Source organism: Chinchilla lanigera, unplaced genomic scaffold (assembly GCF_000276665.1).
Source record: "Chinchilla lanigera isolate Chin_1 unplaced genomic scaffold, ChiLan1.0 scaffold00036, whole genome shotgun sequence".
In the NCBI taxonomy this organism is placed as follows: Eukaryota; Metazoa; Chordata; class Mammalia; order Rodentia; family Chinchillidae; genus Chinchilla; species Chinchilla lanigera.
In genome coordinates this window covers 7,824,678-7,846,544 of record NW_004955437.1, presented here as the reverse complement: position 1 = coordinate 7,846,544, position 21,867 = coordinate 7,824,678, and the positions used below count along the sequence as shown (strand labels likewise).

At 44.8% G+C, this 21,867-nt stretch overlaps 1 protein-coding gene across 3 annotated transcripts; it reads left to right on the top strand.

Annotated features, from left to right (window-relative positions):
• Positions 1 to 138: 138 nt before the first annotated feature.
• Treml4 (triggering receptor expressed on myeloid cells-like 4) lies at positions 139 to 19,216 on the top strand. 3 transcript variants are annotated; one of them, XM_013517109.1, is made up of 10 exons: positions 139 to 182; positions 5,511 to 5,836; positions 5,955 to 5,978; positions 6,068 to 6,242; positions 7,511 to 7,588; positions 7,745 to 8,089; positions 8,350 to 8,400; positions 9,575 to 9,632; positions 17,058 to 17,178; positions 17,473 to 19,216. In XM_013517109.1, the coding sequence occupies exons 2-10, from the start codon at positions 5,639 to 5,641 to the stop codon at positions 17,782 to 17,784; spliced, it is 1,362 nt and encodes a 453-aa protein (XP_013372563.1). In that variant the 5' UTR covers positions 139 to 182; positions 5,511 to 5,638; the 3' UTR covers positions 17,785 to 19,216. The 3 variants fall into 3 exon arrangements, with proteins under 3 accessions (XP_013372563.1, XP_005389739.1, XP_013372562.1); XM_005389682.2 differs by lacking the exons at positions 139 to 182; positions 5,511 to 5,836; positions 5,955 to 5,978; positions 6,068 to 6,242 and adding an exon at positions 799 to 1,624 and having other exon boundaries at positions 7,420 to 7,588; XM_013517108.1 differs by lacking the exons at positions 139 to 182; positions 5,511 to 5,836; positions 5,955 to 5,978 and having other exon boundaries at positions 6,166 to 6,242; positions 7,420 to 7,588.
• The last annotated feature ends 2,651 nt before the right edge of the window (positions 19,217 to 21,867 follow it).

Genomic DNA, 21,867 nt, shown 5'->3' with positions numbered 1-21,867 from the left:
TCCGGAGTGGAGGGGGACTGGAGCTCTGCATCCTAGTGGGACTCCCAGCTAACCCATCCTAGTGGGACTCCCCTCGCCCCACTTGGATAAGGTGTGTGTGCTGGAGGCCGAGTGACAACAGCGCCCATACACAACTCACAGCGCCGCGGGGATTACCTGCCATGGCTGGAGCACAGCAACAGGTAAGAAGCAGGACATCACCAGGCTGTGATCCTGTCTCTATCCTCACAGTGGTCTCCATGACTATGCAGATTGGAGGGGGCAGAGATGTGCGAGCCCCACACATGAGCAGAGCAGAGACAGGCTGCAGGGACACAGAGTACTTGCAGGGAAGATCTTTTCAACCCATTTGCACTGGATTCACTCAAGCTGCTCATAAACATGCAGATTTCCCGGCCTCCCTGAAGTCCCGCTGAGTCAGTCTCTGGGTGCTGGGAAAGTCAAGAGTACCAGGCTGCCTGCGTGATTTGTCGCATGCCTGCTGTCTTGGTTACTTTCCTCTCATTGCTGAGACTCAGTACCCGATCCCCAAAATGAAGGAAGGAAAGGTTTATTTAGCTCACAGTTTGTGGAGGTTTCAATCCATCATCAGCTGGCTCCAAGGCAGGGTGGCACATGGCAAAAGGGCAACACTTCAAGGCGACAGAAGACAGCAAAAGCCACAAGAGCAAAAGGGGGAGGGAGAACAAGCTTCTTTTTCTCCCTTATATTGTAAGCAGGCTACCACCCCCTTGGGCAGGTGTAGCACTCGCACCACCTCAGTGCCCTCCTCTTGCACAGGATGAGGATGTTTACAAAGTAAGGACCCTGGCTCCCTGCTGAGTCCCTCAGTTAAACTTCTAAACTTCTCAAGTTGACACAGTGTATCAACCGTTACACCTGCACTTGAGAACAAGGTACAGAGGGAGACCGCAGAATGTGGGACATCAGAGCGGCTTGAACTGGGCCTTGGAAGGTGAAGAAACTCCGGATGCATGCCTTGTATCTGTGATGGCGAACATTCATTGGTCAGTTTGACCAGCTTTGGAGCTGCCCAGGGGGTTGGGGGAGCACACTCCTGGGTGTGTCTGGATGGGTCACAAAGGTGTGACCTTGAGGTCTATATCCAGGAAGCTGACTAATAAAATTTCTGATGCAGAGAATGATGTGAGGGGTTTTGGGAAGTAGTGGTCAGGTGGCCACTGATGACGAAGGCTCAGAGACCAGGGCAGTGGGTGGGGCCTGACTTTCTATGTTGCAGGGGGGTGGGCATCAAGTGTTTCTCAACAGGACCATGACATAAGGAAGGCAGGAAGGAAGCTGGCCTCTTCTCTCTTCAGTTTCTGCATTTCCCAAGCTGTCCCCTGGTGTCACATTTCGCTCAGGATTTCTCAATCAAAAGAAACAGCAGAGAGCCATGGATGCAGCTCAGCAGTACGAGCACCTGCCTGGCACTGAGATGACTTGCACTGCACTTTCCTCTTCCGGTTACAGGGCTGACTCCACATCGCTGGGCCAACTGCACAGCTGGCCATGATGGTGCACACCTGCGATCCCACCAGTCAGGGAGCCTGGGGCAGAGGATCTCCAGTTCAAGTTGGCTAAGCCCCCTTCCCACACCCACTGAGCTCCAGGAGAGCGAGAGGTATAAAGCGAAGCCCCCTGCAGAGAAACCTGCAGCCAGGGCAGAGGAGGTGCTAGCAGAGGACAAGGTGATTAGCAACACAGGGCCAGGCTGCAACCGGAAGAGGAAAGTGCAGTGCAAGTCAGTGTGCTAAGGTGCTGGGAAGGCGTGTGGTAAAGGGGCCAGGGTGCTGGAACCAGATCGATCTGGGTTCAAATCCCATGTCTTCCTTTTTCTAACTGTGCGAACCTTAGAAAGTCCCCTAACCTCTCGGAGCCTCATTTTCCTCATTTGTGGGTTTTTTGTTGTTATTATTGTGGCTGAGATGCTCAAGAGTGTGTTATCTTTCAGAGCACTTTTCTTGGCACGTGTTTGCAGTACATAATGAGTGCGTTCTTCAGGAGGAGTTGTCCATGACATCACACATCACACATCTTAATTCTCTTTTTGTCCCTTCCCTTCCCCTCCATCCTTCCTCTCTCCATCTCTGATCTCCTTCCCTTTTGGTTTTCTTTTTTTTTTTTTTGGTTTTGTTTTTTTTTCCAGTATTGGGAATTGAACTCACGACCTTGTGCTTGCCAGGCAGGCCCTGTGCCGCTGAGCTAAATCCCCAGCCCCCTCCTTCCCTTTTGAAAGGCACCTATCTCCTTACTTTCTATTGTATATCTTTCATTTTTCTCTTTATACTTTAGGTTTCTCGTATAAAAGAAACCATGCAATATTTAAGCTTGTGGGTCTAACTTACTTCACTTAATGGTATGCTCTCAAGGTGCATCCGTTTTCCTATAAAGGACTCAAGATTATCTTTCTCAATAGCAGAGTAGTGCTCTGCTGTGTATAAATACATTTTCTTTACTCATTCATGTATTGAGGGGATATAACGCTGCTTCTTCTAAGATTTAGGTATTATTAATATGCTGCCATGAACACATGTATGCATGGATCATTGTAATGGGGTATCTTTGCCTCTTTCAGGAAGATACCTAGCAGGTGAAGTAGTTGGGTCAAATGAAATTTCTAGTTTTGCTTTGTGAGGAATCTCAACACTGATTTCCACAGTCGTTGTACTAGTTCATATCCCCACCAACAGTACAAAGAAGTTCCTTTTTCCCTCCAGGCTTGACAGTATTTTATTTTATTTGATTTCTTGATGGTCATTCTTTCCAGGGTAAGATGGAATCTCACCGTTATTTTAATTTGCATTTCTCTGATGGTCAGTGAGGTGAGCATTTCTTCATGTATTTATTGATCATTTGTTCTTCTGTGAAGTGTCTATTCATTTCACTTGCCCCTTTATCACTGGACCTTTTATTTTGAAGTGTTGTCTAATTTTTTGAGTTCTTACCTGACATAAGGTTATGTGAAATACACCCAGGTCAACTCATGCTCCTTGAAATTTAACTTTAATTAGTGTAGGTATGAGTTCTCTATCTGAGGAACAACTGCCAATTTTTTTCCCTAATCTGTACAGTGTCTTTTCGCTCTGTTAGTTGTTTCTTTTGCAGTGTAGGAGCTTTTTAATTTGATACGGTCCCATTTATTGATTTTGCAACTATTTCTTGTACAAATGGTTCTGTGCTCAGAATATCCTTGCCTAACCCCATGCCTCTGACTTTAAGAGATTTACCTATTTTGTCTTCCAACAGGCTAAGTGTTTCAGTTCTAATATTTAGTTACTTGATCCATTTTGATTTTAGTTTAGTACGTAGTGAGAGGTATAGGTCTAGGTTCAATCTTTGCATGTGGATAGCCACTTTTCCCATACCACTTTTTCTTTTCGGTGGTTTTTGAGACAGGGTCTCCCTGTGTAGTGCAGGCTGGCCTTGAGCTCACTATGTAGTCCAGGCTGGTCTCAAAATTGTGGTGATCCTCCTGCCTCAGCCTCCCGAGTGCTGGGACTACAGGTGTACACCACCACACCTGATTCCCAACACCATTTATAAAGAGGCTGTCTTTCCTCCAGTTTACATTTTTGGTTGCTTTGTTAAAGATCAAACACTTGAACATGCTTGGGGTTGTTTCTATATCCTGTTCTGTTCCACTGATCCTCACGCCTGCTTTTGTGCCAGTCCCATGCTGTTTTTATCACAGCAGCTTTGTAAATCATTTCAGGTCCAAATGCCTCCCACTTTGTTCTTTTTCCTCCAAGAATTTCTTTGGCTATGATGGGTCTCTCCTGGTTCCGTATGAATCTTAGGATTTGTTTTCCCCAGTTCTGTGAAGAATGGTGTTAGAATTTTGATTGGGACTGTGTTAAGTATGATATCAGTTTTGGAATTATGGGAGGAAGAAGAGGAGGGCGGGAAGCCTCTGGCATCCCTGGCTGGCTTTGCCCCTTGGAGCACTGCTGGGGGCTCCTCAACAGTGCCCTGTCACCGGTAGCTTCCTTGATGCCACATGTGTGACTCCTGCCTCTGAGCTCTTGCTGTCCACTTCCTGCTTCTTCCCATCAAGGTCCTACCCCTACTTTGGACAGGATCGGTGACAACCGGGGCACATGTATGAGCCCACATCGGGCCCATAGGGAGCACTCTCCCACTGCATGCACCCGAATAACCCCTGGTGGCTCCCCACCAGCCCTAGTTCTGCACCTGGTCCTCCCACCCCAGAGACGCTGGCCGTCAGCAGTCTCTGCCTAAACAGTGGGACACTGAACAAGTTCTCCAAGTTCTGGCCTCAGAACCCTTTCTCTGGGTTGTGGTAAAGTTAGTGGGGAGGTTCTGCTGTCTTTTCACAGGCACTGTGCTCTCACCTCAGCCCTCATTCTGGAACTAGGCATTTACTCCTTAGGACTTGCATTAGGCAATGCTCACTTACAGACAGCAAAATGCAACCTACCTACTTTAAGTAGAAGGGATTTTAAAATCACAATGTTAAACCAGTCATGGTGGTACACACCTGTAATCCCAGCACTCTTGGAGGCTGAGGCAGAGCGATCAGAAGTTTGAGCCCAATTTGAGCAATTTAGCAACCTAGTGAGACTCTGTCTCAAAATAAATTAAAGAAAAAGGTGGGAACATAGTGCAGTGCAAAGGCCCTGTGTTCAACCCCCAGCACCCACCATAGAAAAGATTTACAGAATCAGAATCAGATCCCTACACAGGGAATGACTCTCACAGGCACACTGCAGCACAGGAGTATTGAAGACCACTGTTATCACAGTCGGGGCCTTGGAGAGCCCAGAAACATCTCCAACCAGGAAGCTGCCGGCACAGCCCCTTTGCTGGTGAGATGGACGCCTGCCTTCTCGTGTGACCCGGCTCTGGCTTTAAATCTCACATCAGTGTATTTGATGCGGGGAACTCACAATATCTGGAAGCCTCACTGCTAGTGAGTGCAAGACAAGCTTTTCTGACCTTTCACAGTTACAGGCCCAGGACAGGAGGCAGAGACGAAAGGCAAGTCTTAGCACCCGCCCAAAGGGCCCTCACCAAAGCTGACATGAAAATAGTTCTAATGTTAAAGGTTGGTTGCTTTGTTTATCATCAAGGAAAGACAAATGCAATAAGTGGAAAATAAACGTCCAGTCTTTGTCTTGTGATGTCAAAAAACTCTGGTGTCTCTGATGTCAAAAACAGTCCATTGGGAGCTGGGCATGGTGGCTCATGCCTGCAATCCCAGCACTCGGGAGGCTGAGGCAGGAGGATCGTTTCGAGTTCGAGGCCAGCCTGGGCTACAAAGTGAGCTCAAGGCCAGTCTGAACTGCATAGCGAGAGCCTGTCTCAAAAAGACCCCCCAAAAAATAAAGCAGTCCATTGGATTTGATGTGTTACATATTGCCCCAACGGCATAAACAGGTACAGTTAGAGAGAATCAATTTCTACCTCTTCCTGTTTCAGAATTTATGGGAAACTTCAGTGTGTTTAATGATCCCATTTGTTATCAGTCTTCTCTGATCTCTTCCCAGGCATTCATGTGGTCACCTACTGTTCAGTGACACTTGGAAAATTCAGCTTCCCCAGCAATGATGTAAATGACAATAGCTTCATTTTGACATCCCTTAAACAGAGATCTCAAGAATCTGTACCATCAGAAATGATGCCGTTTGGAGCCAAGGAGGTGTTCTGGGTAGGGTCTAGCCTGCAGGGACCAGAATCCCTTTTGGGGCTTGAAGAGACCACGTGCCTCAGTTTACCTCCTTGGACCGCCCCCCTCCCCCGCCGGTTCAGGACTGTCTGTCTCAGCTGGAGTGAGAGGTCCTCTGTACCCAGGCTCCCCTGCCTGGTTATTCCTGTGAGTTGCATTTGCTAGGGAACAGCAGGCCATTTGGCGTGGGGTGGCCAGGAGTGGAAACCCATCTTACTTCCTCTACACCACCGTCTCTCATATCAGTAACCACTTCTTCTTCCAGGGTGACCTCAGTCTTCTCCTTCAGGTAATAAAGGGACACCTATCTAAGGTCGATTGCAAACATGTGAACATGCTGTTTTTATTGTAGCTTGTTATTTTCTTTTTGAGATGCAGTGTTGCCAGGTTGCCGAGGCTGGCCCTGAACTCCTGAGCTCAAGCATCCCTCCTGCCTCAGCCTCCCAGATAGCTGATAATACAGGCACACATCGTTGTGCTCCATGTTGCAGGACCTGCTTCAAACCACAGCCTTCAATAACCTCTGAGCTTGTGTTACCCCTCAGCACCCCAGGTAGTGAGATCAGCTTGGTGTTTGATGATGTCTGGGAAATAGCATTTGTCGTAGTTACTTTTCTCTTGTTGCTGGGACAAAATATCTGACTCCCAGAATTAAGGGAGGAAAGGTTTATTTTGCTCACAGTTTGTGGAGAGGTTTCAGTGCATACTTGGCTGGCTCCAAGGCAGAGTGGCACATGGCATGATCATTTGTGGACTCATGCATGTTTTTGGATGGAAAAGCCCACTATATTTTGTTGCTAGATTGTTCCAACTTTGGCCTTTTTTTCCCTTCATACTTTTTTTTTTTTTAGATAGGGCCCTGATATGTAGTCTAGGCTGGCCTGGAACTCGTGGAGATCCTCCTGCCTCAGCCTCCCAAGTGCTGGGATTACAGGCGTGCTCCCTTCACACACATGCACACACATTGCAACATGACTGGAGTTTTCATCTTTTCACTCATTTCTGTATTCATCCAACAGACCTGGTCTGGAGCCCCCTGTCTTCTTTCCAGCCCCTGGCCGGTCTTTCCCCACCTGCTTCCCTGCTGATAATGCTTGCTTGCCATGCTTCCGACCCAGCTCCTCTGGCCCCACTTTCTCCAGGGATCACCCTCAGCTCCTGCGGTTGAAGTTTGCCCCCGACAAAACTTCCCAGGGTGAAAACGCATCATGCCCTAGTGTGTCCGGGAAGGAGGACGCCTTGGGCTGGGACCCATGACAAGGACTCCGGCCGTGACTCCAAGGGCCCCTGGCTTCCCACAGGGAGAGGGAAACGCGGAGCAATCTCTTAGTTCACTCCAGCTTCTTCCTGCTCATGCTCCGGCCTCCCCGCTCAGCCCCTGCAAAGGAGCTGGGTGGGTTGGGAGCTGTGGGGAGGCGAAGACAGGCAGAAGTCAGGCCAAAGGGCCGGGGATATAGCTCAGCAGCACAAGCGCCTGCCTGGCAAGCGCAAGGTCCTGAGTTCGATTCCTGGTACCAAAAAACCCAAACAAACAAAGAAACAAAAAAATCAGGCCAAAGGTGCTGAGCAACGGGGCTGAGGTGTGGGGGCCCAGGGAGAGACCCTGTGGCCGGCGGCCTCCCACCCGGGCCTGGCTGCCACCTCTCCCCAGTGCCCAGCAAGCCCACCTTTCCAAGCCAACCACTTCCCCAATCCATGCGCAGTACTGACCTTTCTGGGTTCTGTGTTAGCTCGGAGGCGCTGACAGCCGGAAGAATGGGGCCCCTCTTCTGGTTCCCTGTGCCCGGAGGGCTTCCCTTTGTTCCTTTCTCTCACGGGCAGAAGCCACTCGGGGTGTCATGGCTCGGAGGGGTTCCTGCCTGTCGCTGCCCGCTGTGCTGCTGGTGCTTCTGGCCTCAGGTGAGACAGAGGGGTCCAGCATGGGGGCGGGGTGGGGGGCTGCGATGCCAGAGGACTGGCTTTGTGGGCATTGGAAGTGGTTCCCTCTCCGCTTTCCCCAGGGCTGGGAGTGGTGGCCGGGCTAGGGCTGTGACTGAGGGAGGACTTGTTATCCAGGTTCCAGAGGGTCGACAGTGGTGCCCGAGGAGCTGCGGGTAGTGGTGGGACAGTCGCTGTCTGTGCGGTGCCAGTACACACCGCAGGCGGGATCCTACGTGAGAAAAACCTGGTGTCGCCAGATAGCTACGGGGAAGTGCACCAAAGTGATCACCACCTCCCAGCCCCGGACGGCGGTGCAGGAGCCACGACACACAATCTGGGACGATCCCCAGGCTGGCTTCTTCGTCGTCAACATCACCAACCTGAGGCAGGGTGACTCAGACCCCTACTGGTGCGGGAGCTACCACGCTTCCAAAAACACGATCTTTATTCTCAGAAACATCACCCTGGTGGTGTCTGCAGGTGAGATTTTCTTGATGAAATGCCCTCTGTCAGAGGGAGGCAGGCAGGGCTCGCTCACCCCTGGCCAATGGCTCCATCACCCCAATCCTGCCAAGTCTTCCGCTTGTCCCAACGGCAGAGAGAAGCCCTGTCTCAGGGATGGGGGTCTCACTTCTACCGCCCCTGCCAGTCCCGGTCCCAGCTTTGCGGGGAGACATATTCAAGGCGTGGGGACAGGAGTCTCACTGCACCACCCGTCATCTACTCTCTTCTCTCTTTAGCCCCATCCACTGCTCGCACATGGACTACCACCGGGCCCTCCACACCCACAGGTAGATCTGGGGTCTCCGGTGGGGGAGGAGAGGGGGATGGTCAGGCAACTTGGGGGACCTCAGTGTCAAGGAAGGAGAGACCAGGAAGGCCTGCGCTGGGGTGGATGTCCCGGGGCCTGGGCTGTGGGAAGTGTATCAGGGCATAAAACTCAGGGAGATAGACTGCGCTCTCTCTGATCCCACCCTGAAGCTGGCCATGTTGCTACCGGAGTGTGCAAATCTCTATCTCCTAAATGGGATCGTAATTAGCAAGGATATATTGCAAGAAGAAAAAGACAATAAAACTGCACTTTTTGGGCTTACTTCCTGTTAATTTTCTATCTGGATGGTCTCTCCAAGGCATGTAACAGTTAATTTAGTACAAAACTGAGCTCGTGGTCTCACAGTGTAGATGAAGTCTTCAACCAACAGGTAGTAGTTAGGAGAGTTTTACTGGAAATAACAGTAAGGAGCAGAACAGCCCCTGGATTTCCTGGAGGGGCCCTGAGTGAGTGGCTACGTGGACACTCGATTCAGAGCTACTCATAAATGAGCAGAGTGCTGGCTACAGGAGGCTCAAATGCTCATCTGCTCAACTGGGCTCAAGCTCTCTGACCCAATTCCTCAGCACACAGAGTTTAAAGGAAGCTGTGATTTTAGAGAAAAACTGGATATTTTTTTAAATTCCTGGAAACCCAAAAGGTTCGTAAGGAGGGGCTGCAGCTCCCTTTCTTAGGGAGGGGGCTGCATTCCATGTTATTCAAGGAAGTTTATTCTTGGTCTAAAGTCCTAGATCCTTGTCTATTTTTTAAAAAAAGTGCTTGTCAATATGGCTGATCACCCAACTCTATCTCGGGCCCTTTCCCTAGCTAGCTGCCTTATTCATAAGGTAACTAAACTATTTTTTTACATTTTGAGTATTATACAATGTGTACATGTATTAAAACCTCCTATGTGCCCCATAAATGTGTATCATTGTAAAGGACTAGTTCAAAAGATGAAAGAGAGAAAGAGAGGAAGAAAGAAAGAAAGAAAAAGAAAAAAAGAAATCTTAGGCCCAGTTGCCCTAACCCCTGGTCTGAGTCCCCGAGAAGGTGGCTCTGTCCTTTCTCCACTTCCTCTTGTGGTCCTGGGGACCCAGTCTCATGCTGTGCTCTGGCTCTTTGAGCAACCTGTCTTCTCCGTGTCCTCCTAGCTCTGGTCACTTCTGCAGAGGGGACCCCTGGCCTTTCCTTCAATGGATCTGAGCACAGGTAAGACAGGGGTTTTGCCTGGAAGGAGGATCCAGGGAAGGGGTGGCGGGAGAGTTCATGGAGTGTCTTTTCAATCAAGGAAGGGACTTGTTATGATTTGCGTCTAGATGTCTGCCCCCCCCCCGCCAAGCTCATACAGTCATGGGGGGGGCAGGCCTTTTGGAGGTGACTGAATCTAGAGTTTGTGATTGATACATGGTCCAATGCTGGGATTAAAGGTGTGAGTTCCACACCCACCCTAGAGCAGGTAGCCTGCATACAATACAAGGGACAGAAAGAGGCTTGTCCCTCTCTTGTTGCTTTTGCTGTCTTCCATCTCTGTGAACCACCCTCTGCCATGTGCCGCCCTGCCTTGGAGCCACCCGAGTATGGACTGAAACCTCTACAACTGTGAGCTTAATTTTTTTAATTTTATTTTGGTACTGGGAATCGAACTCATGACCTTGCCCTTGCCAGGCAGGCACTTATGCCGCTGAGCTAAATCCACGGCTCATCTGTGAGCTAAATAAACCTTTTCTCCCTTTAACTTTGGACATCAGGTGTTTTGTCTCAGCAATGAGATATGTGCCTGAGACAGGAGTCAAGCATTGTTTGGAGGATGGCTGGGCATGGGATACAGCAGAGGATCTCGCACAACCCAGATTCAAAGTTGGGTAGAGAGGAGGAAGATTCAGGTTATTAACATTGGAGGAACTATAGAAAAGACAGTTAAACATGAGTATCTGGAAGGACATAGGATGGAACCTGAAAAATATGGGCACTGGAGGCCATGTGGGGCTGCTGAATGATGGAGGTGGAGAGTGACCACATCCTGGGGCAGATAGTGGAGTAACTTTAACTTCTGCTCATGATCCTTGGAGCCAGGGGTCCAAAGGGCATCATGGCTTTCTCTTTATGGCAAAAAGAGACCCAGGCACAGGTGCTCGGGGGACCACAAGGCACAGCTAAGGCAGCATGGGTTTGGGGGAAATAGATGGCCAGCCTCTTGGAAGACCTCTATAGCCTGCCCGGCTCAAGCTCCAGTCTAAGGAGCACCTCGCAGTGACTTTAAAGGCAGGGCTCTAACCGAGAGTCCAAGAGGAGAGCAAATGAGTTTATCCAGGGTCCTGTGCTCTGGGGAAGGAACCCCTCCCACTTCTAAAACTCACCAGGCAAAAGGATTTATCCTCCAGTTCTTCTCCTCCACCAGGCCAGAAGTATGTGACCTTTTAAACCCAAATATCCTGGCAGCTGAGAAGTACTATATTAGGCAAATGACAACACACCCAACACTGGAAACCACCTAAAGAACAGATATAGGAACCAACAGTACGATGATTCTTAGTCAATATGATTAGTTTAGCTAAAGGGGTGAATAAACTATGAATCAAGAGCAAGAACCATTCAAAAGATCTAAATGGTAACATTGGTTTTAAACAGTATTCTACACCATGGTATATATTTTCAATAAAAGGTAGGTGTGGCTGGAGAGTGAGCTGGGATGAAAGTTGAGGAATTCTTGCAGGAAGTTTCTGGAAAAGGATGAGAAGATCTGAAACAAGTCAAGGGGAAAGTAAGAGAGATGAAGGAGAAAAATAGATGTGCTAATGTACTGGTATTAAGAATCTCTGTGGGGGCTGGGGATTTAGTTCAGTGGCACAGCGCCTGCCTGGCAAGTGCAAGGTCATGAGTTCGATTCCCGGTACTGGGGAAAAAAAAAAAAAAAGAATCTCTGTGGGTGAGAAAAGATGAAAAAGGGTATTTGAAGAGACAAGAACAGTTAGGTCCTTGTCTTGTGAGAGGCAATATGTAGATACTGTGTAATTTTCAGCCACTAATTGGAGATAATTAGAAATGCTGTGGGTCTTCAGGTGACTAACTAGATGTGTGCTCCTTAAATTAGTGAAGTGAAACTATCCAAGAGAAAGTAGGAAAATAATTTTTAAAAAAAGCACAATAAATGAAAACAGTGAAATAAGAAGGCAGAAATAAGCCCTAACATAAATATAAGTGGATTAAACTCATCAAATAAGGACAGAGACTCTCAGAGTCTTGAGCTTTTAAAAATTTCAGCAATATATTCCTTATAAGAGGAACAGCTGAGTGTGGTGGTGCACACCTGTAATCCCAGCACTCAGGAAGTTGAGGCAGGAGGATTACTGTGAGTTTGAGGCCAATTTGAGCTACATGGTGAGACACTGTCTCATAAAACAAAACAAAAAAAAAACAACAAAAAGTAGGTCAAACAACCCTATCAGAAATGCAAAAAGAAGTAGGTAACTTACAACTATAGTTGGAGAGTCCCATTCCTCTCAGAAGATGGAGGACCAGTGAGATTAAGAATAAACAGAAGAATCTAAGTTCTAAACCGAGTATTAAAAAATAATAATAAATTCCAAGTATTATGCCATTTATGTAATATTGACAGGTATGCACATTATGATACCTATTTATAGGAATATGTTATAAATTATCTTTCTTAATATATTTAGGTATTCAAAATATGCATGTAAATGTTTAAGAATGTTTTCAACTATATAAATATAAATATTGAATAAAATGTATTATGCACACATACATGTAAACTGTATAAAACACATACATAAACATGCACATATCAAACACTCTGCGTAAAGACAGATAATGTATATTCTTCAAATACAGGAAATATTTATAGAAGTAGACCTTATATGAAGACATAAAATGAACTTAAACAATTCTGAAGGATTAATATGATACAGAATATATTTTCAAACATAATGCAACAAAATTAAGAATGCATGAGAGAAGCAAAGCTAAAATAACACATTTTGGAATTAAGTAATATTTATTAATATATTTTAACATAAATTATTAAATGTAAAATAAAATATATTATGATAATAGAAAAATCATGGGGCATAAGTAGTAGTTAGAGGGAAAGCAATTGCTTTAATTAAATTTGTTGGAAAACATAAAAGTTAAAAATTAGTTCAGGAAGATGGAAAATGAGCAACAGAACAAGCCCAAAGATATATACACAATGTATATAGATATATAAATATCAAGATACCAAAATCTCTCTATGAAAAGGTGAGGACTGACATAAATTAAATGGATTAAAATGGTAGAAATAAAGGAAATCCAAAAATGGTTCTTTGTAAAGTTTAACAAAATAGACACATTTCTGTTGCAACCAAGTTAAAAAATTTATTTTATTTTATTTTTTTTGTTTTTCTTTTTTCTGGTATCAGGAATCTAGCTCATGACGTCATGCTTGCCATGCAGGCGCTGTGCTGCTGAGCTAAATCCCCAGCCTAAGATTTAAGATTAAATCTTAAAAGATTTAAATAAATAACAAATTGAGGAGCAGATTCTTGTTTGAAATCCTTCAAGTGGACAAATTCCTTAAAATATAAAATGCAAGGCTATTGTGTCTCCTCATCGTAGCCCATCCTATGTTTTAGGGTGTATTTACTTTTATTTTTTCTCCCTTTTTTCTAGTTTTACCTGGCCCAAACTCACTCTGCAGAGCCTGTTTTTTCCTACTTTTAATAAATGTGAAACTTTGCCACCATTAAAAAATATATAGATAGATATCTCCAAGATTAAAAAAGTAATAGATTTGAATAGACTGATAATAATGAAAAATTGAAATGTTAAAAACACATCTTCACAGAAAACTTCAGACTTAGATAGTTTTACAGATCTCACTAAACTTTTAAGAATCAAATACTTGATTCATATTCTAGGCAAGGCTTTACACAAAATGGAAAGGAAGTGAAAGCTGTTTCCTTAGTCACTTTTCTCATGGCAGAGGCAAAATACCCAACAGCCAAAGTTAAAGGAGGAAAGGTTTATTTGGCTCACAGTTTGTGGAGGTTCAGTTCAGAGATGGCTGGTTCCAAGGCAGGATGCCCTGGCAGAGGAGCATCGTGGGGGAATTTTTCATGGCAAGGAGAAGCCAAAAAACAGGGCAGTAGTGAAGCACTAAGCAACAGCTAGTAGCAACAGCCTTCTTTCTGTCCCTTATATTTTACCCGGGCTACAGGCTTTTGGGGCAGGCAGCACTCACACCCAGGATGGGGCATCCATTGTTTACACCCAGAACTATGCCAAACCAGCTGGGCGTGGTGGCACACGCCTGTAATCCCAGCACTCGGGAGCCTGAGGCAGGAGGATTGTAGAGATTGTAGAGGATTGCAGAGATTGTATGCCAATGACTACAGTAAATTATTACTGAGTGGAAAAGGTATAAACACAAATTAAGAACTCTGTAAGTTCGAGACAAGCCCAGGTTACAAAGTGAGCTCAAGCCTGTTGTGAGTTTGATTCCTGGTACCAGAAGAAAAACAAAAAAACAAAAAAAAAAAAAAAAAAAAAAGAACTATGCCAAATCAATCAGTGGACTAATTAACTAATCACACACCCTTGATCCAGCATCACACACTTAATCCTAGATCCAACCACCTCTGAAAAAACCCCACCTACGACTGCGTGAGGCTTTGGGAGGACACCTAGACACAAGCCGTAACAGCTGCCAGTGCACTTGGAGAGGCTAGTGCCTCAAAACTGGCTACGGATAATACAAGAAAATTAAATTACAGGTTCATTCTGGGCATGGAGTCAAAAGCAAAATGAATAGCAGCTGACTGAGTGCAAAGTGTATCAGAAAAGAGTTATGACCAAGGTGATCAGGAGGGGCTTATTTCAGGACTGAAAGGGTTGTTCAGCTGTAAGAAACCTATGAATGTAAATGGAGTACATCTAATAAGTAATAAAAATGTACAGAAAAAATTCAACTGCCGTAGAAAATGCATTTGAAAAGCTTTAACACATCTATATTATAAGGAAAAAAATCTTCATAAAATAGAAATAGGAAGATAAAACTTGGCAGAGATTGTATGCCAATGACTACAGTAAATTATTACTGAGTGGAAAAGGTATAAACACAAATTAAGAACTCTTACAGCTACCACGGATGCTTAATACGGCATTAGAAGTCCTGGCCAATGCAAGAAGAAAGTAGGTATGCAGAGAGAGGACAAGAAAAGTAAAAATGACCATAACTAACAGATGGTAGGATCCTGTATATTTTTTAAAAAAGCAGAATCAATGAGCACTATTGATATTTGGCAGGACAAGTCCTTACTTTAAAACTCTTTTCAAATGACTTAATTTTAACACACACACACACACACACACACACACACACACACGCCACCTGAGTCTAGCTGGAGCCCATCTTTATATATAATTAGATAGGGATCTAATTTTTTGATTCATTTTTCATTTTTTAAAACATATTGTGTCTGTTACCTCAAGAATGTCTTCCAAATAATAGGTCTAAAAAACTAAAATAAAACATTAAAAAACAAATAATAGGTCCTCATGAAAGAGTTTAGCAAGGTTGACAGATATACGATAAACTGGCAAAAAATCTTTTAAAAATGGGCATGGTGATTCACACCTGTAATCCTAGCTACTCTGGAGGCTGAGGCAGGAGGATTGTGAGTTCAAGGCCAGCTTGGGCAACATAGTGAGACTCCATTCCATCCCCCTATGCCCCCCAAACCAAAGTAATTTTCAACTTACGAAAAATCATTTAGCAAAATCTGAATAAAATAAAATTCCATTCATTTCAGAAGCAAAATCAATAGTTTCTAGGAAGAATTAATTCAACCAAGATCTCTTTGTAAAAAAAATCTTAAAGTGCTAATGAATGACACAGGTGATTTGAATAAATAGAAATAATTCATGATCTTGGATGAGAAAATAATATTAAAAAGATTTCCTCCAAGTCAAAGTCTCTAAATGTAATCTCAATCACAACTTGAGTTCAATTTTTAAAAATAATTTGATAAATTTACTCTAAATTATATAATGTTCTATACACTCTAAATTATATAATTTATATATAAATTATATACTTACATTATACATTATATAATTTACTCTAAATTATATAATAAATGATGCATGAGTAACTACCATGAAAAAGTAAAAATAAAAGCAAGGACTTGTCTTGCTGTCTTGGTTACTTTTTTCTCGTTGCTGGGACAAAATTCCTGATGCCCAAAATTAAGGAAGGAAAGGTTTATTTCGCTTACAGTTTGTGGAAGTTTCAGTCCGTACTTGGCAGATTATAAGGCAGAGTGGCACATGGCAGAGAGCTAGCTCAGGGCGGCAGAACTCAGCTAAGCTGCAAGCACACACCAGGGCGGAATGGGGGAGGAATGTCCTCAAGCACCCTTTTCCTCTCCCTTACATATGCAAACTATCCACTCCCAGGTGGGTGCAGCTGTCACACCCATATTCAAACTCTAATAGCCTGCCCCATTTCCGCATGAGGCTTTGGGGGGACACACAGACATAAACCATAACACCTGTCAAATATCAAGCAATACAGCCCATGACAGGGTGGGCTGGAATAAGAATGAATGAGGAGCTGAAGGGTTCCCAACACATCAGTGTATATTTGGGGACGTACCTTATCATAAGGCAGCCCTAGAAAATCAGTGGGGCAAAGGACCTGTTACTTGTTTTTTAATTTTCAATTTAATTTAATGTTTTGGACCTGTTACTTGGAAGACATTCTTGAGGTAACAGGCACAACATGTTTTTAAAAATGAAAAATGAATCAAAAAATTGGATCCCTATCTAATTATATACAAAGATGGGCTCCAGCTAGATTCAGGTGGTGTGTGTGTGTGTTAAATAAAATTAAGTCATTTGAAAAATATACTGCAAAGGATCTATCTCTCTATTTCCTATCATCTTTTATTTACACCTTGAGTTTCTCAGGTAAGAGAAACCATACAATAGGAAGCTAGGGTGTCTGATTTATTTCACTTAACATTATGGTCTCAAGGTACTAATACAAAATGAAAATTGAAAAAAGATGCAACAGAAAAATACTGCCGATGAGTATCTGGTGGCATAGGTGTGAGGAAGGACTTCTTACCCAGAACTTTAAAAACACAAACCACAGGGACAAAAACAATCAAATCAAATCAATTACATCAAGAAGGAGAAATGTTATTCAAGGAATAACGCTGTGGGAAAAGATCTCAAGCAGGTAAGAGTGGGAAAAATGAACTGTGAGTGTCTGAAACAGGAGCGGCGATATTACCTAGAGCTCTCAAGGGGCTGACACTAACTCACAGGAAAAAGGCTGTACTCCAGAGAGGCAAAGCCTCCTACGCGCAGTTATAGGAGAGGGAATCAGAAAGGCTCACACCTGCTTATAATAATAATAAAAAAAGTCACTAACAACAACCACGTAACATCGCCTTCACCTTCTCCACTGGCAGAGCAAGGGTGCTGGTGTGGGGAGGGTGGCACCCAGGAAGGCAGATGGCTCTTGGGGAGGGGGGCTGCCCTCTCCCTGACAGCGCTACTCGGGGGAGAGGAGCAGGTACCATATCCGCCCAAATCATCCTCTCTCCCTCCTTCCCGGATCTCCAGTTCCCCCTCCTCCTGGGACGCTACTTGCCTTAAACTCCTGCTCCTGGAGTGCGGACTCCTGGCAGCCAAGGCTCTGTTGCTGGCCACGCTGTGTGTGATTCTGTGCTACAGGTGCAGCTGGGTGAGTGGCTGGGCTGGGTCTTGGGTCAGTGCAGCTGGGCAGCTGCTGTGCCAGGAGGAAGGTAGCCTGGAAAGTCAGAAACAGACCTCCGAGAAACAGAGGCTCTCCAGGGCCCCCATCCCCAGGGGGCAGGAGGAGAAAGCAGAGTGCAGCAGGGCTGGGATCAGGCGGAGGGGAGAAGGGAGGGACTGAGGCGATCAGGAAGTGGGCCAGGGTAGGACAAGGTGCGGGGAAGAGGGACAGAGAAAAAGGCTTACTTTAATTTATGAGTTTCCTTCTTATCCTGTCCCTCAGGGTGCCAAGGACACTGCGGTGACAGACATGATGGAGATTTCTGATTACACCAGCTTCATCAAGGCCCCAGAACCCTTGGGCACATTCAGTCACATCCTTGGACGCAGGAGGAACACCTATTCTCTTACCCCTGGCAACTCACCACCCCAGCCTTGTGAGCAAAACCAGTGCTCAAACCTGGGGAAGACAACACCCAGCCCCCTAGTCATCAGTGGTAATGAGCACTCTGAGATTGGCTCATCCTATAGAGAGCGCTCTAAGCTCCACTTCCGCTGCCCTGCCCTGTCCTGCCCCCAAGCTGACCATCCATGAGAGGATTATCTATACCAGGGCCATCCAGCTCAGCATCTTCTCCCAACTGCACACATGCTCCTTGCTTTCCAGGAAACTTGCATCCCTCCTCCTGCCTCAGCCGGGTGCTAGGACGCCTGCCGTTGCTTGACTCTGCAATACCACACTTCCATGTATTCTTTCTTGCACTTGAACTCAACCCCTTGGACTGAACTTTGTCACAGGCATCTGAGCAAGATCTATGAGCTGATCCTCTTGGCTTCCTGTCTTTCCACCCCAGGTATCCTAATCTGAGATAAAAATGGCTTTAAAATAAATGATGCAATTGAAATTAAGAAAAGAAAAAGAAACTGACATGAAGAAAGGCTGTTATCAGAAGACTGAAAATAGAGGAAGTCTTAGAAGTTCAAGAAAAACTCATTTGCAATTAAAATAACAGAACAGTTTGCAAGCAGAAGCCTGCACAGTCACCCACAAGTAAGATCTGATCACCAAGATCCAATGTTCTGTTTGTTAACGTATAAGTAGTTTTGTAGCCTGAAAGAGAAAATTAAATTGAATAAACCAAATAATTGGGTGGGGTGAAAAAAAGAAATGTTTTAGGGAACAGAAGAAGATATCACATCCATAAAACAAGAGCAGCCTAGGGTCACATTCAGAACATTTAATGTCCAGTGAGGTCTGGGCATTGGCCACTGAACACATTGACCACCTGGAAGGATCAGTGTGTACCAGGTGGATGCCAGCCATGAAAAAGGCCACCACCCAGAGAGCACATCCTGGACAATACAAACCTTTTCTGCTTCTTCTTCTTCTTCTTTTTTTTTTTTCGTGGGAGGGTCAAATACAGAAGTTTCTTCATATACATTTTGGCTAGAGCCACAAAACCTTCTATGAACACAAAACTTTTGCTTAATTTCATATTTATTCATTATCCTCATTTCCTAGTTTCACCTGTCCCCTTTTCAAAATACCCAGTTTCATTTTTCTGTAGCTCTCTTTTTCATCTGCACCAAATAACTGTCGCTACACCTTTTTTACACACTTGTCACACACACATCTGGGTACACACCCAGGCTGTAGCTCACACTCCACTGTGCTGGGTGCAGATGTGGGCTGGCTTTCACCTCTGTGTATTACAATGGATGTCTTCCAGTGTGTTCTGTGATGGAGCCATGGGAGACTTCCCTTAGGGTTTATACTCAGGTGAGATTAGCTGCATTGAGTGAATACTGCCTGGACTGTTGATTACACACGGAGAGAGCATGCACTTTCTGTGAACCTGTAGGAAACACACAGCACCACCTGTGGGCTGGTCTTGGCCAAAGAGAAAGAAATAAGTGGGAGGTGAGAATAAATGTAGCTAAGCAATGGCTTGTGTCCTGTGCAACCTTGGAATTTTCATAATAAAAATAATACATAAAAATAAACACTCATGTTATTGCCACCATGATTTGGTTTTCAATTGTATTTGGTGGGCCAGGCATGATAGTACATGCCTGTAATCCCAGCTAGCACTTGGGAGGCTGAGGCAGGAGGATTGCCACAAGTTCAAGGTCAGCCTGGGCTACATAGTGAGTTCAAGGCCAGCCTGAACTACATAGCAAAACCCTATCTCAAAAGAAAATTGTATATGGCAGAACACAGTCCTCCCTTGATTTATTTGATTGATTGATTGATTGGGGACAGAGTCTCAAGTGGTCTCCTGCCTCAGCCTTCTGAGTAATTGGAACTACAGGTGTAGGCCACAGGCCAAGATTTTTTTTCTCAATTTTTAATACTTACACAGTTTGCAATGGGTTGGGACAAATTCACACTAATAGTACAGAAATACTGAGATTGCTTACAGCATATCAGCAATGGGACAAAAACAGATGGAATAAATGTATGTCTCTATCAGTTCAGATGCTGAGAGAGGGCACTTAGCAGTAGCTTTTAAACCTTTTACCTTGACATCCGTGACCTCAAAAGTGTCTTCTCTTCACCATTTTCAAACTTGTGATAAGTTTGAAAACATTGTAAGTAAACATCTGAAAGAGTTATTTTTCTTCAAACATGCCGCGCGTCCTGAGTAGCTATCAAAGTCACCAGGGTGAGGACCATGAGAGGTTGGAGAAGAAAGCGCAAGAGTCAGAATACAGAAAACTGAGGCCAGATGACACCCTCTCTCCTGATGGGAGAAGAAGGAAGGAGGAGGAGGAGGAGGAGAAGGAGGGAGGGAGGAGGAGGGCCCCAAGGGCTGCAGAGCATTTATTTGTATAACCAGGAGGGTTGGGTATCGCATGAAACCCCTCCACCTGATAGCGTGTCCACATGGCTTGCCTCGGGTGCTGTGTTCTTGAGGTTGGCCTTGCTCCGGCCCCATATGTGTGATCAATCTCCAGCTCCAGCCATTCCCCACATCTGCCCCTTTTCTGTTTTGTAGTTAATTGATAGGTGGTCAGTAGGGGTTGGTGGATTCTGTAGATCTTTTCATTTTTGAATCCTTTTCATTCTAGATGAACTCACTCAATTTAAGCTAAAGATTCCCAGTGCAAAGATTTTTAGGTCCTTGCATATAGCAATTTAATCCTATACACATACTGTCCAGAACAATGATCAGTTACTAGTGTAGTTGGCAATTGTTTTGTACCTCTGTGGTTATACTTTTCTGCTGGATGTTCAAGACCAAATTAAGGTGAGATCTGTATTAATCAGTTTTGCTATTTATCAAGGTCAGTCAAGTTTCCTCAGGATTTACCTTGGAACCATGTACAGCACCTCTAGCTCTTCAGTCAGTGTCAGGCATCTGGATGAGTCATGGTCCTTGCTTGATCAAGTTGCTTTCTGTGAAAACTTGGGAGACTTTTTTCTCCTAGTGACTCTCCTTAGGCATGCTATATACCATAGATCTATATCTTCCGTGGTCCTGCAATCTCCTTGATCAGGAGTTTGTATAACTCACCAGGGTAGCAGGATGTCACTGAAAAGTTTCCCTCATGTTCTGGGTCCTCACTGACCTCTGAGAGCTGGGGCCAAAATATTTGCTGTCCTCTTAGCCTGCCTATCTTTCTAGTTTTTGGTCTCCATACCTCAGTTGTTGAACATTCGGGGGGAAGGTTAATGACACAGCATTTTGTAATGGGGGCAGTGAGCTTAATATTACTATTTTATCTGAATATCAAGCACCTTGTAACATAAACTAGAACGCCCAGCTAAGCATGTTTAACTGTGTGGAAAAAATTAAATTGTATCCCCTTTCACACTCTAAAATAATTTTGAAATGGATTACAGTGATAACTGTGCAATGGAAAGGCATTAAAGAACTAAACAAAATAACTGTGAAAGGGCAGAGATGCATAAACAATATGAGAGGCAGAAGCCATAGAGGAAAAAAGGACCAGAGCTTTGAGAAAATTTTTAAAAAGTAAAGAAAAGAAAAGTAAAGGCCAGGCACGGTGGCACATACTTGTAATCCCCACAGTAGAGAGGCTGAGGCAGGAAGATTTCCGTGAGTTCAAGGCTGGCCTGGACTACACAGCGAGACCCTGCTTCCAAAAAAAAAGAAACGAACAAACAAAAAAGTTAAAAACATAAAAACTCTCTGGGTTCTAAAACACTGTAAAGAAAAGGTATAAGAAAAAAGATTTTTTAAAATTAAATTACCAATCACAGAAGGAAACTGGGAAACGGAAAAAAAATTAATAAACAAAATTACAAAGCTCACTGTAGGAATAACAGAGGACAGAACTACTGAACTTGAAGACTGATTAATAAAATGGTCTCAATTGCAACAAGAGGGAAAGCGGACTAAAAAAATGCACAGGCCTTCAGTGACCTGCAGGACAATGACAGAAGAGCGACACTGCACCATCTGAGATCTGGAAGGAGAGGGAGACGTGGGCCTGGAACAGCCCTGGAAGAGAGGTCTTAGAACATCTTATGCTCGGCCATCGATAAAAGCATACAGATCGTAGCTGGTTTAACCCCAAATAGAGTGAGGCCAAATAAATACCCTCCAACACACACATCCTGAGTAATCAAGCACTGAATCTGAGAGGACCTCTCAAAGACACCCACAGCACAGGTCCAGTGTGCCCCAAGGGAGGCCGAGATGTGCAAGGG